A 16,021-nucleotide genomic window follows, 5' to 3' on the forward strand; every position below is an offset into this window, starting at 1 on the left:
TGTTTGACTAGTTGATAGAGCAACCTTAAATCTTAATTGAATTAGAAAGCTCCAATTATTTACTTTAATTTTTAGAATTGGGGTAAAAGTTGCTTTCTTATAGTCGACGCGCTAGCTACGTTAACGACCGGCTGGCTTTGAAGTTTACGGAGCGCGCCCACCAGCTGCAACAATCACATTCAACCCACAGTATTGCCACAAATCTACTCTCCACATCTACTCTACGTCACCTTGTCCCTCCGCGCATAAGAACCTTTTCACGGTCTCCACATTGAAGTTGCAAAGTACGGCAACAGCGTATCCGCAGTCATGTGACTGAGATTCCACGTGGAGTAGACGAGCAGAATGACAGCTGCGCCCATTGGCTGAAGGTTGAGTGTGATTGGACGAAAAAAACTCGCCCGCTATTTATCCCCACCCACGTTTGTGGCGGCGGCTTCCTTCAGTTCTTCGACGTTAACGAAGTATACGCGTGGACTATACACAATAACAGCAAATATGTAAGAAACCATGTAATTTAAGTCCTAAATACACTGGACCAAATTCATAGCTCATGATTTCCTCTAGAATTCTAGAAAATGGTTTTTGTTTGTAGTGTTTTAACAATTGACCAAGATTCAGTTATTACGGAATTAATCCTGACATGAAACTTTTATTGTCTGGGCTAGAGGGTCAACGGTGGTCAAATGTCACGTACACGTCTTGTGTTCGCTTCCCACTGTTTCTGTAATAGTGGCACCAAATTTATATTTACTGTTTACAAATAATTACTGTACTACTGGTATGTGCAAAACCATTTTCAAAGCGGTTATACAGAATCGCAAAATACATGATTCGGCGTCTATGATGTGCTATCATCTTTCTCAGGATACATGCAGTATGATAACAATAAAAAGGCAATGTATTTTTTGTAACTTGACACATTGTCACAAACTTACGTATAAAATGATCACGAACCATTAATATGCTTGCCATAATTTAATTTCAGCATTACTTCTATTTTTATTTGGTGATATACAAACTTGAATTTCTATCGTGCACAAGGTTACTCAATATTTCTTCACAAATGCAAGTAAATTAAACTATAACTCACCATGCACTAATTCTTTTACTTCAGTTTTTCTTGACGTAAGTCTTTGAAATAGTGTTTCACTGGACATTCCTTCATGCACAATTTTTCATAAAGTCTTCCACTTGCGAATCTAATACTTTCGAAGGGCAATTGTTCTTAATTACTTATCTGTTCTGAGAGTGGCTAATTCCCCGGGTCCCCTTCCCCTTCACCTTCCCCTTCCCCTTCTGCTTCCTCTGCCCCTTCTTCAGTGTTCATTTCAGCTTCGAAGCCATCTTCGTCTCTGTTCATGAACGCACATGGTCGGGGCTGGTACTGTTCGACTTGGTCGAGAAGGACTTCAGGGTATCCAGGGGAATAATACCTTTGAAAAAAAAAAGTTAAAAATAGAAAATGACGGCGTATGCAAAGTTTAGTTTAAGTTTATTTCTACTTTTACTAGCCTAATCGTGATTCGTGACTGTCATGGCCGTATAACAGGAAAGGGTTTTAACGGGTTCAAACCCCTCCTATTGGTTTAGTAAACATTTTGCACTAATTGCATAATCAAATCAAGAATTAATCATTTCATTATATTACTTGGAAGAATTTTGAAAAACATATTTATGCTTTACTTATGATTTTACAATTACAATATTATTGCAATTAATGTTATATTCTTCGTAATCTAAGCATGTTTCAGAATAAGTTGTGGAAAAAATATGCTGTCATTGGCAATAATAAATTGTAAGTAGTCTTTTTCAGACATGTCTTGACAATTTTTTTTTCAATACTTGAATATATAAATATGAATGCACCCAACCCCTACAATAAACCTAATGAATAATAATAATGTTGCTCTTAGTAGATACACACTGATATACACAATGAGACTTTTTTAAAAGATATATATTATTGATTAAATGTAAACTGTTTTAATGATAATATCAAGTTTGTTACTAATTACTAACCCTTTTACAAATATAATCATTAACATAATGCAGTAGTTATTACTATTATTGTTAACGGTCTGTAACTATTAAAATTTTACTATCCTTAGAGTGCTGAAAGTTGAACCCCTTCCAATATTTCTCTACATACCAGGCTGTGTGCACGGTTAAAACTATTTCTTCAAAACTGAATTACAATTTATCACTTTTGAAAAATCGAATACTTTAAAGTAACATCGTGCATTTAGTTATGGAGTTCTTTCATGAGCATTGTCTGTATTCTTCAGCTCTCATTACTACCGTATTCTTGCTCTGTAAGAAAATATTCCCCATTTACTTTGAACAGTTTACGTGCTGTGCCTGTACATGTACGTTCCACAAATATATACGCCACGCTATGGTCAGAAGAAAAAGATTAATCCAAGTTATTAAATTATGAGAATGGCAAAACTTAGTTTTGGAAGCAAATCTTCGACCCTGAGTAAATACACGTGAATATTTGGCTGTCATGTCTAACATTGTTAGCCCCTTATCTAAAATCCTTACGTGGGAGTTTGAAAAAGGTCCTTGAGAATGAAAGGAGATTTTGGAAGATGGAATGTAATCGAATTCTGTTCCATTCGCCGTAAGTAACTATGAGCGCGAATGCAACTATGCCATAAAATATAAGAATTATTCATAATTTCTGGTGAAGATGAGAAAGGATTGCAGGAGCAAATCAAGTACATTGTTTGGAGTTCCGTATATCAAGTATAAGTCTCGTATCTTACAAAATTTTCAGAGTTTTAAACAAGTATCTTCTAGAGTGTCGGCATTGTCCTCTCCACATCAGGGCAATGTGTGGTAATAATGAGATGTAACTTGATTGTTTCTCAGAACTTGACTGCAAGACTTACCTGACCAATTCTTCCGGGAAACAGCAATTTATGGCCATAATGTAGTCTCTGAGGGTGGAGCCTGGCTCTGCTTGAATCTCCTGGAGTTTCCTGAGGCCGCCAGAGGAAACAAACACTCTGCGAGCATACGGATCATGTGGAAGAACCTGGAAGACACAAACCGGAAGTTCAAAAACAACATTTTTTTGAGAGGGGGGTATGATGATGCATGGTGTATTTCTATAAAACTATATACGTATTGTTTTTCTATAAAACTATATACGTATTTTTCTACACAAGAAGAAAGTTTATAGATTTATAAAATGGGCACATGAAAACATATCAATTTTCCATTGTTGGTATATGCAAAGTAGGTGTTACTTGCATATGCAGCCAACGACTGCCAAGTGATTTTGCATTGGGTGATCCGGGAGTCAGCACATCAAGTCCTATCGCGGCTGTTGTCTAGCTTTCAGAGCCGAAGTCTGCTGCTGTTGCTTTCAGGAAGCTCATCAATTGTCCTCATGATGCTGGCCCAACGTTGAAATTGTGGAGGTTCCTCCAGGGTTCGAACTAGGGAAATCTGGCAAAGAGGACAAGATTGCTAATTCGGTTATGCGGGACCTCAAGGTTTTCGAAAAAAGGTCGAATCTTACTGTAAGGGTATGGAGTATGTTTTGTAGTAATCAGTCTTATTTTGAAAAATACTGTAGCTAGTCAGTATAAGGCTGAAGGCTGTATTTTGACTCTTTTTTTAAAAGCTGGGACAATGGGATTTCCATTACAATACTCATCAATCGAGTGTGAACACGCCACTGGATATTACTGCGTATAGATTGTTGCAGACATATTTATTGAACATCTCTCGCTGACTTTCGAAGAAGGGTGATTTACGAACCAGTTCGGGGCAACTTTGAGAAGAGAGAATGTAACTTGGCTGATTGCCTGGTGACAATCGTGAAGAGAGTCTTGAAATGTATCGAAAGTGCATTTCAACTGAAATGTGTTGCACACGTGCTTCTCACACTTCGCCTTTACGACCAGAGTAAAACGAAATTGCATGGTTCCTGATACAGAGAGTATATTTACTAATACTGATTTATGAGTTTATTCTCCAGAAACTCCTTTGTGACGTCAACTGCGAGTTCAAGGGAAAAGAGAGTTCGGCGAGTCATCATGCTTTTGATGTCTTTATGGATTAATAGATTGCGTAAAGATTTATGCAATGTATCATGGTGGTAGTCGAGCAACGATAAGACTTGTACGTGTACTATAATAAAACATCTCTAAACTCTTTGTAATTTTGCTTATTTTGCATCCCGTATCTGCCTTTTATGGATAATCGCGACGGTGAGTATGAATCGTGATTAGAGAAGAGAACAAACCCCTGGGCAGGTCGTCGAATTTTCAACCTTAAGTAAGTGGAAGGAGCAATCCTTTGTTTATCACGCAATCCTGCTCCTGCGTTGCATGCACGGCATTCTTCAACACATCGTCGTGGCCTTATTCAATCCCAAATGTTAGTATCAGCACGAAGATGAACGCCACACACAGAGAAAGTAGAGACTTAATATTTAATGCTGTTAAAGTTTTTGACAATGAAGCAAGGAAAAGTTACACATAAGACAACACCTGGGCAGGGGCGGCGACAAGGGTGGGCAAGCGCCCACCCAAATTTTTTTTTGCCCACCCGAAAGAATTCAATAAATATTTACACTCTAGGAAAATGTAAATATCTCAATAAATAAGTATATTCTTATCTACTGAATATCATCAATACTAGAAATGTTCACAAACTTTGCTGTCCTTTGGGGAAACTAATGAATTAAATAAATTCTTGCAACTTCATTAATTCAGTAATATCGAAAAGGTCGGTCTCGAAAGCCAGTACAACACTATTTGTGCAAGGTACATACATCTTAATATTAAACCACGGCTAAAATATCTTCAGGGTAAGGTTCTTGTTTGAAAACGAAACCAGATAGTAAGGTTTCCAATGGAGACGTTCAAACGATTATATTATCTATACAAGGATACATGGATTCGTATATTTACATAATGAGCTACGTATTTCTCTATTTCTTATTTACATTCCTCGAATGCTTTACGAATTTATTTTTTCTTTTAAATTAGTATAATCTTCTTTCGTTTATGCTCTCTTCTGGACTTCCTTCTTGGTGGGAATTTGGATCTGGACTTCTATGTAATTCCTGAAACGCGGATCCTTTATTCCACTCACTCTGGGATCTGCATACGTGTTTCCCCTCTTCACTAAGTTCAATTCTCGCAAGCTGGTAACACCTCACTTTTTCTTTATTTACACCAAGTCCTAGAAGGTTACGAGTTCGAGGTGGAGGGTTAATGTCTACGCCGCCTATTTCTGCTCTTCGACGGTTGAGAAATTACTTTATTCTTTTCCACGCTCTCTTCTTTTGAGCTTGAGGCAAAGACTGGAACGCGCCAACGCTAAATACGAGTAAGTGCAACAGAGTGTATACTTGGTGCCAAACGACTGAAACTCGCCACTATGGAGATGGTAAATCAAGCTAACAGATTCGAGATCTGTTGTAAGACACGAATTTGTATGTGTTGTCACTTCTTTAGATTTCTGATCTATTTGCATATGAGCACCAATTTAATTTATTAAGTATTTTCATTAAATTATTGTTTTTATATATTTTCTTTATTGTTTCATAGTTTATTCTACACTCATGCTCATAAATTAAGGATAATAGATGTTTTGGTGCCCCACGATACAGCACTAAAACAAACTAGTTGTGGGAGCACAGACACATGTTGAACACACAAGAAAGACATCCACATACCCTGTTTAACCCTGTTTATTGCAGAAAACGTGAGAAAAACCAAAGAGCGCACATATGATACAAAGCAAGGGAGATTGTAAAATGTTGTTCCACAGTTCTTTGAGCACGTGCACAGGTTTCAGTATGGAATGTGATGCCCTTGCACATTGACACATGCAGTACAACGGCTTGGCATACACCGCACCATGACACCACTACCTCCATACTGGTGCCTTTCGACTATGTTACCGGGTCGGTATCTGGTTCCTGGTTCACGCCAGATGGTTACACGACGAGAATCAGTGTTGAGACTATACCTGGACTCGTCAGTGAAGAGTACCTGAGACCATTCTTCCATTGTCCATGGCCTGTGTTCTCTACACCAGTTGTTACGGGCTACTCTGTAACCATGTGACAGTGGAATGCAAATTGCAGGCCTCCGGGCGAATAAACCGTGCCTGCTGAGTCGTCTGTACACAGTGTGTCTGGAAACAACTGTTCCAGTGGCAGCTGCATGGTTTCGAGCAAGGCCCCCGGCAGTACTCCGTCTGTGTCTCCGGGCACTTACGGTCAGATACCTGTCTTCTCGTGGTGTTTTACACTGTGGACGTTCACTGCTGTAGCGCCGAGACACGTTTCCAGTCTGTTGGAATCGTTTCCATAATCGTGAGATGACACTTTCTGGCACATGGAGCACCTGTGACACGACCTGCTGTCTTTGGCCCGCCTCTAGCCGCCCAAGTATCCTTCCCCTCACTGCATCATCAATATGTGTTCCTTGAGCCATTTCACACACACACACACCATTCGCACAACCGAACACAACTGCACACTTCATACAGGTAGGCACTGTACTCTGGTCAGCAGTTTCGCTCCTGTGAGTCATTTGTCTGCTTACAGCGCCACCACACACTCGATCAAGGTCATAGTCAACACAGGTTCTTTGGTACAGTACCCAGACATCATTTCAAGCTGCAACGTGCACATCAAATATTTCTTTGTACAAGATTCAGTATTATCCTTAATTTATGAGCATGAGTGTATTATTCTACATCTTTCAAATTTACTTTGAGCTTATTTATAATGCTATTCACGTGTATTCTGCTAATCTTCAATCTTGCACGCCTTGTGCTGCCATCTCTATTCCACCTTGGCAAACTATTTACATGAGTTGGTCCTATTGGGTACGTAACATCAGAAAATATCGGCGATGGGACTCGATGCGCCGACCACGTGTCACCCAATGCAAGAGCCGCTCTGACAAGCCCTAGCCCTTAGAGGGACTTAAAGAGAGAACGAAAAGAAATGACCATAAATTTTGAAACAAAAGTTGCGATCTAATGAACAATTTTGTGATTATAAGAAAAAAAAACATTTTTAATAGGCTGTAACCATGGAGTCTGCTTTATGAGAGGCAGAAAATTATGCAGGTATAATAAGGCCAGGATTTAGTGGAGAGGGGTTGCAGCCCTGGAGCTTCATCTGCAGAAGCCCTCTACTGGGGAAATATGCTTTCAAAGAATTGAGATAATTGAAATGTGGTGAACATAAAAAAATAATGTAACGAACACACTGACGTAAATTACCCTAAAAGTTATAACATAAACTGTGGATATAGGAGGTCCTTCCAGATATTGCCAGGCTCAGGCCACTACATATAAAAATACGCGCATGGGCATGATTAAAATAATTGACAAAAATAAATGATAATAAAATAAATAAAAGCCTTTTCTCCGCGTTTTCGACCTTATTATGTCTGCATTGAAATACCGGGAAAAACATTGATGTGTCCTTTTCTCACAATTTTTATGTAACTGTCATCAAAAAACGATATGATGTGATCATGATCATAATGATCACTACAATACCGAGGTGACTTAAATTTTGATATAACAGTTCTGTAGTTGTGGAGGGAAACAAACAAAAAAATAATGAGTTGATAATGCTTGAGTAACAGTATACAATTTCTTCATATTTTTTTCCTGCCAGTTACGTAACACACTAAAATTTGTTTTTCTTGTGATTAGCTTGAAGATAATTTTAAAATTTTGAAAGGGGTGGAAATAAATCTTCAGTCAACGTAGTCAGAGAGTTATAATGAGGCACGATTATAAATGTTTGGAAGCATCAGGGATCCAGGTGAAGACTTCGATAGACTATGTAAAAGCAGCTGAAGGATCAAAATGTTTTGTCACAAAATATGCAGAAGATTTTTTTATTTCTTCTGGGACTGAACCTACAGTTTAAACTGGGACCTAAACAAGTGTGCATTGTACCTCCACCACGATATCGAACCGAGGATCCCTTCATTATAAGGCGACAGCATTATCAGATAACATCGGAGAGAAAATATACAGAAAGAACTCACGCCAACAGTGTCATTTCATCAGTACAGAAGATGCGTTTATATAAGAGGAGGATATACAGTACAGTATTACTATGGTCCTGTCTAGTGATTAAAATATTTCTACTACTTGTAGAGAGAAATATTTGAGCTGGCTCAGTGGCGTGTGCATTAAATGGACTACTTTCAATCTCGCCACCGAAGTTCTAGGGTTCGACTCCCGACCTGGGCACGGATGTTCTTTGTGAGTGTCTCTTTATCAATGTAATCTAATCACTCGTCCTCATCATCGTGGTTCACCAAAAATGGCAGAATACAAATACAAGCAATAGTGACCTTTACGGAAAACAACACAGTTGTTCCCTGATGATCCAAAAATGAAGTATTGTAGAATTGAAACTACTACCTAGAGCTTCGAAGAGCTATGAACTGCAGAAACTGCATCTGTGAAGTAAGATGTAACTGATTGGACTCATATATTTTATGCCGCTTTTCAGTTAGTTTTGGCTAATCTGGTTGAATGGTGGCTAATTAAAGTAATGATGGAACAAACACAAACACACATGGACAAGACACAAAAAAACACAAATAGCACAAAGGATTTATTATCATGATTGTGGTTCCATGCTTCAAAACTTTGTTGGACTACAAGAATGCAGTTTCCAGCGTGGAAAAGAGGTTGATAGGAAAAGAGATTTACAGAAAAAAAAGAGAGCGAAGAAAAGTGATCATTAACCCTCGACCAGTAAACGACACTTCATTCCATTTAAAACTCATAATATGATAAAATCAGTGCTCGACCGACATCCGTGGTGGAGTGGTTATCGCCCATCTAGCAAAATGTGCACAAAGCATATCACTGTCACCATGTTAAAACATAGGAGCATCCCCCCCAGCTAACCCCAAGCTTCGACCAAACATCCACCAACATTCAAGCGTTGCATGAAACTATATATTCACGTATATGCATTTAAATTACGAACGAAACTATGATATTTTTCAGCATCGTCAATCAGCCATATCAGCATTTATCGTCGAAGATATACATTTTGCATGAGCCTGCACTTGAAGAACAACATGTGATGCAACACAAGCTTAAACCATATTCAAATTTACTTCACCGAGATATATTAGGGGAAGAAAGGTCAAATGATTGGGAAATAGAAATATATATGGACGAGAAAATCAGTTAAGATAAGAGTTTTGAAGAGTGGAACGATTGACACATTGATTGATTGATTGATTATGTGTATTTTGCTTCGCTTTTCTGCCACTTTTGTCTAATCGCAAAGATGAGGATGATTGATGATATGATTATATTGATAAAGCACACTCACAAAGAACAACCATGCCTTGGCCGGAAATACAACCAGGGTCCTCGGGTCCCTAGAGCGCGCTGTGCTAACAAATCCGCCACAAAGGTCGGCACGAGGGAGAGAAAGAGAATGATACGAGTATAGAGGTTGTATGTATCACAAGCTCAGGAAGAAATATACAGAAAAAGAACGCATACAAAAATAAAAAAGGAAAGAAACAGACGAAAAGGGTAAGATGTAAATAGGGAGTAAGCGGGGAAAGAGAGAGAAGGGGGGGGGGAGCGAAGAAACGAACGAAGTTGTATAATGTCTGACATGTATACCTGCCCACCCTAACGTATCCATATACATCTCTGCCCACCCCGTCGAAAATTTCTGGCGCCGCCCCTGCACCTGGGGTGGACACAAGTTGTGGTCACATTTACTGATTGAACTGACCAAAATAACAAGAAAGCTGACCAAATACTGAAAAATTACTGACCTATTTATTTACACATTATCAATAAATTGCCTTAAGTAGTAAAAGAGGGATTTCATTTAAAAAATGTTCACACACATACACACACACTAATAAATATTAAAGTTAAATAAATATACCCATGTATGCAACTTACATGTTATATTATATTATATAGGATTAGTTAGTGATTGTATTAGTAAGAATGGGCCTCTACCATCCCCATAGTAAGCCATTTCACGTTTTTAATTGACGATAAGACAATGTTTTCATTATTATACAAATTATGTAAGGCAATAAAATAATCCTTCAAGAAATAGTGTGTAGTTCCATCCTCCATCTTCTATATTGGGGCTTCTCTGCCTTCGTTCATTTGCACTATCGCTTCCAGATACTGAAGTGCAAAACACATGTTGTCTTTAAGTTTGTCTTTGGTTTTAACTGAAAATAATTCTTGTGTGTGCGTGTACTGGTTGGTAGAATGGGAAAAGGAATGTTCATTGGCTATCGTAAGTACCAACTTAAATTGAACAGACGAAAATAAAAGTCGGTTGCTACCTCTCTAGCAAGAGCACCACCTAGCGACTAAACACTACTTTAACTGTGAAGTGCTCTGGATGCGTTCAATAAGAACGCACGAGTAACATGCGAGAATTTGCACCCCTATCAGAGAGCTAGTAAACTTGTCCAATCAAAATCCCATCATCTGTTAGAAATAAACTTTCAGCTAATATAGTGAACGAACCCTATTAATAGATGAACTTTTGCACGACAAAGTTTTAACCTTTGTTGTGAACCGAAGTCGCCTCCTATTGCGAATAATTGGCAATTCGAGCGGACCAACTTCAGACGCCACGGGCCATGGGAGTTCCCACAGAACCTAGCTGGAAATCAGTTTTGCGCCACAAAGGATTTCTTGCTAAATTAAACACGGTTGTCTCTTGTAGTCGATAATGCGACTCAAGTATTGACGCGATGTTGAAACAGAGAGGTGGAGGGGGACGCCCTTTCCTTGTCCATTCACTGAACTTTTCTCGAAGCTACGCAGTTCGCTAATTCGGTAAGCAACTGCCACCGTCACTGCGCGTCTTCTTCGCACCTGCGGACTACTTTTTTCCCCATGCGAATAAAAAAGAAGTTCCTCCCACAGATTAAAAGGTGAAATCATGATCCTATAGTATAATGGGTAAAATTTAGAGCTCTGACACTGCGCAAGCATATCCACGCAAAGCTTTTTATTGTCCATTTTGTGCACGGTGAATAATCGGGTTGGTTTACAATCAATCTGAGCTTGCAGTCTCATGCCTTGTTGCTGCCTGGAAAGGGCGTACTGACTCAACTAGAGGGACCCGAGGAAGAGTTACACGGAGCGCACAAATTCAAAATCCATAAATTATGTGTGTACAGGCCCCGTTAACTCAGTCTGAACCCGAGCGGGGGGAACCGGGATTTTTTCCACCTGTTCAAACGGCTCCGGCGCCTACCCAGCGTCGTATAAAGTGGGTACCTGGAGAAAACTCTGGGGGGTAAAGGCGGCCAGGGGCGTGGTGCTGATCACATCACCCCCACCTTCGCCGTGATCAAGAAAGTGTTGGACCCTAACCCCACAACCCCTATACGCCTTCATGGCGTGGTGCTTAGCACAGGGGAGAAAAAAAAGGTGTGAATATAACCCGCGGGTTCGAATCTCAGCCTGAGTTGTGAGTATTCATTCATCACTTTCGTCAGAGCATGACTCACCCACATCTTCGTGAGCCAAATGTGGCAGAAAGCGAAATAAAATAAACCAAATCAGTCGATAATACAATACAATCAATATAATAAATGCCAGTATGTTACTGCTGACTTGAATGTAGCAATCTGCTCAGATGAGAATCGACATTCACGTGGACGCTGTTAAAAATACGCATGTGAAATATTTTGTTATACTGCAAATGCAGATCCACGTACAAAAAGATTTATTTTCGCATGCTCGTTTGAGGTAGTATTGTCGCTAGCAAGAAAGTGAGTAGAGGAGGCGAAGGAGTGACATTTATTACACCCCTAAATCTCACATATAAATGGACAATTCAAGGTACAAGTTATTTCTATGAGAAAATTTACTTTTCTTGGTAAGCGAAAGGACGGTGGTTGGCGTTCTTTAAGTTCTTAGTGGACAGTTGCTTTATAGGATACTTCTGTGGGTAGTTTACTTAAAATAGTGTGCATCGCTTCCTCACCAGATCCGCAGGGATGGTCAAGGGAATCACTTGACCCCCATCGAACATAGAAAAAATTCTGCTCATTCCTGCATTATCCATGTCAATTTCTATTTCCTTTTATTGCATATTTCTTTCCAGCTTTTGATATTCTCTTGGTTTTAGTTCGTGCTTACTTCCGTTCTACTTGATTATTTCTTTTCCTGTTTCCTTCTCCCGTTTTCTTTCATGTTCTCCTTTATTTCCTCTCTCGGTTTCACTTCGCTACTTCCCCTTCTTCATTTTTTCTCGCTGCGGAGCCCTTTGAAAACGAGGCGAGAGTCCACCGTTTCTGACATGAGATGGCTTAACCGGGAACATGCATATATTCCACCTTCGAACATACGTAGAACATACATTGACGCAAATACTCCCTCGTTCGTGACTAGGAGTTATGATCAAAATTATTTGGAGTTTTTCCACTTGCCTCCGGATTCAACTAATCAGCAGAAGGGAAGCAGTACTGTTTACGACGTAGGAAGTGTCGAAGAGATTTTTTTATAAATTACTCAGATTCTACGCTTTGCAAACGCGGGTGCTAAATTTAAGAATTTCGTGAGGCGCATTCGCCATAAATTTCTACGCGCTACCTACTACCAGCGTTTTCAATCCCAAGCCAAGTAGACTATCGCGTACAGCCCCGTAGCTAGATATTTTGTCGCGCTCACCCCGACTACCAAGCACAGACATTTTATGTGCGTCCTTCGATATTATATTCTTATGCCATGGTTTGTGATATTTACATCCTACAAATTTTGAAATGAGGAAACAGAAAAACTCATTAATATAGATTACATTTAAAACATCGTAGTTTACATATTTAATAATATTTCAGTTATGTCTTACTGTCTGAAGAACTTTAAAAACGTACTATTACCACTATTACTACAACTTTGGAAAACAGAAAATTCTAAGTGTAAATTTTTTATCTTTCTGCGACTCAAGTTACCACTTCGGGGAAGGCGTTTTGAATCAATTGAATCCATTAAAGGAAATTCGCAGAAGGAAGTCAGGGCGATACCGTCTTCTGCGTTTTTGATTGATTGATTTGGTGTTTTAAGTCCACTTTATGCACAGATAGGCTAATCGGGACTGGACTTATAGTTTAAAGTTCGATCCGAACCACTATGTGTCTCCACCGGGTATCGAACCCGGGACCCCTTGATTACAAGGCGACGACGCTACCACTGTGCCATCGGGGAGGCCACCGTCTTCTGCGTTTGAAAAGTGTTTTGAAGACTGGGTTAAGCTTTGGCATATGTGTGTTGCATCTGATGGGACTTATTTTGAAGGCGACAAAATAAATGTTGATGATTAACCACGAATTTTGTGTTTTATTCACAAATTCCGGGTACTTTTTGTACGTAGTAGTATAATTTAATGATCGAGTATTGTTTATATTTGTCAGTTCAGATCTTATGAAAAGAGATTTTGTTATGAATGTGCAGCTACTATGTACAGTTAGAAGAAATGCAAAGTACTGTCAAAGTTTGTTTAAGTCCACTTTATTCTCATAAGCTATACGGGACTGGGCCTACAGTTTAAAGTGGGACTCGAATCGCAATGTGCCTCTGTCGCAGGATCGTACCAGGAATACATGGTTTACAAAGCGACAGGGTTGCCGCTACGCCATCGAGGAGGTGCGCAGTTCAAGTATTAAAATGCACATCAACGATATAGTATATGAGTCATTAAATGCCAAATCAACACAGATATGTGCAATTTCCAACCTGACCATCTCCGATTTTCATGAAATTTGGGGAGTTGAAACTATGCATGGAACTTAGTAACTATGAAAAATTTTAGTCTCGTGCGTCTTGTAATTGTTAAATTATTCAAGGTCAAAGTTCGCGTAAATTGCCCTTTTTGAGCCTGCTTAGCTGCACTAAATGTGCTGTACCTCCGCCAATATTTCACCTAGGAAGCTCAAATAAAGCTTATTGTACAGGGAATTGAACAAGCTTTCCAGTGATATATAACAAGCCTACCTGTCGATAAAAATATAATTTTGTCACGTGACCTTGACCTTTGACCTTGAATATCTCAAAACATGTCATCACCAAAATTCGTGAAAAAAATATTTGGCCCCTCATGTCATACTCTAAAACATATGAAAATATTATTCTGTAACTGAAATGGGATCAGAAGATACAAAATAATATGTGTAGCTATGTGTCTAATAAATGCTTAATTACATTGTAGAATGTGGCCCGAATGTTTGGAAAGACCCACATATCCTGCAAACCAAGGAAGGTAAAAAGTAAGACACCATTTGCCAGGAGCACTGTGGTATTCAGGGCCGATTACACTATTATGCAAGGATTCGAAAGTAACAAATAGAAAAATTAAGATGTTTGGTGCATAAGGCAGCAGCTTATTTATTGAGGTATTTACTAAAGCATTAAATTAACTAAATGAGTTGAAAGTGATTAGAGATTACAATGGACAACCAACTAGAATGAGAAGTAAATTAAACAACACACTTGTGACTATAACTATTTCGGTAACATAACTGGACGTTTGACCATAAATAATATAACAATACATTACAAAACATGCCGAAAATACAGTTGGTATGAATCCCCAGAATATCAAAGTTCAAGAAACACATTTAATTTAAAATGAACCTTCAAACTGCAGAAGGTATGAACAATCACTTCAAGTTCAAACTAACTGAAAAAAATAAGAGAATGCACACACCAACATCAATACTGACGTACAAGATATTCGACCCTTTGTATTTCTTGTGGCGACATAACGTAAGTTCTTCTTGTTGGCGCTCTGACATCAACCTTTGTAAGGATGGCTATCTTGTCCACAGCGAATATGTCAAGTTTCTCAGGATATGTAAACGAAGTGGATGGCCCATGAGGATGGAGAAAGCTGAGTGTAACCCGATGTGTATCTTCGTGTACATTTAACACACATCCTAGCCACCAGTGACATCGTGCATGCACGTAACAAACCGAGTAATATCAGTGGGCTCTGATTCATGCCGCTTTCTCGTAAGTGATTCCTGTTTCATGTCAACAGAATGTGAGAAGACTTTTACATGAATAGTAGTGTGGCTATCTGGCACAACACAGTGTATCTTTTGTGTACATGCAATTGTACGAATCTTTTCAAATCGCTGTTGAAGGAAGGAAGCCTATTCACCGTATTCCATATTAGTAGTGAAATGAAAATAACACAATGTAATATTTTGTGAACACCATTCTAACTTGCACGGGCAGCAAGTCTCTTGACAGTACCAGCGATACCGTCACATGGTCCTTTGCCGTGTGATGTGGCAAAGAAATGTCACTCTGCCGAGACACTGAAATCAGTATAATGGTAACATATGTTGTGACGGTGCTGTGAATCCGCACAATATAATTATATGTTTATTGAAATTATTAATTTCATATTATAAAAATCACTTTATATTAACGTTTAAAAAATGTATAATTATTACTTTGTACAACGTTAATTATGTTTTATGTTATTCATTGCACTCTACGCTGTATAAACGAGATATTTATAATTCTAACGTTGCTATAGCAACGAGAATCAATAGTCAGTATGTAGTAGTGTGTCTGACAAAAATGGAAATATAGGTAATAGTGAACTGCATATTGCTCAGTTATTTCACTAATATATAGACCTATAGAAGTTGTATCTTCACCTTCGCGTTTTAGTTGTAATCGTGCAAATAATTGACTTGTGAACGTCACAGTATAATTGGTGGTCCAGTATTGGGGAACATTATCAGCACGATCTTGAGCGATGTGTTTTGCGTGTTAACTTACACCATTGTTCTCGTGAATCTAGTTTGTATATAAATTTATATTATGCACGCGTCAAGTAATCCTTATAATCTGAGATCCAAAACAAGTCTTACAGCTAGATCTATCAATTGTGGTGATGAACCTGATGAATCACAAAATAAGAATGGTGCCATGAATATGGTGAAGTGCTGCAAAGATCCCGACAAGGAAAGGTTGGTAG

At 38.8% G+C, this 16,021-nt stretch overlaps 1 protein-coding gene across 2 annotated transcripts in view; it reads right to left on the bottom strand.

Annotated features, from left to right (window-relative positions):
* Positions 1–963: 963 nt before the first annotated feature.
* The window catches only part of LOC145998466 (sperm-associated antigen 6-like), a 242,279-nt gene continuing 227,221 nt past the window's right edge, over positions 964–16,021 (bottom strand). The window contains exons 9-10 of one of the 2 annotated variants that reach the window (XM_083134877.1): positions 2,898–3,043; positions 964–1,436 (exon numbers count right to left, since the gene is read on the bottom strand). In XM_083134877.1, the coding sequence (XP_082991003.1) occupies positions 1,256–1,436; positions 2,898–3,043 (327 nt within the window). In that variant the 3' untranslated portion in view covers positions 964–1,255. The remainder of the gene's footprint in view (positions 1,437–2,897; positions 3,044–16,021) is intronic. The other variant, XM_083134878.1, reaches the window with a different exon arrangement.

This window comes from Lepisma saccharinum, chromosome 14 (genome assembly GCF_977018435.1).
Source record: "Lepisma saccharinum chromosome 14, izLepSacc3.1, whole genome shotgun sequence".
In the NCBI taxonomy this organism is placed as follows: Eukaryota; Metazoa; Arthropoda; class Insecta; order Zygentoma; family Lepismatidae; genus Lepisma; species Lepisma saccharinum.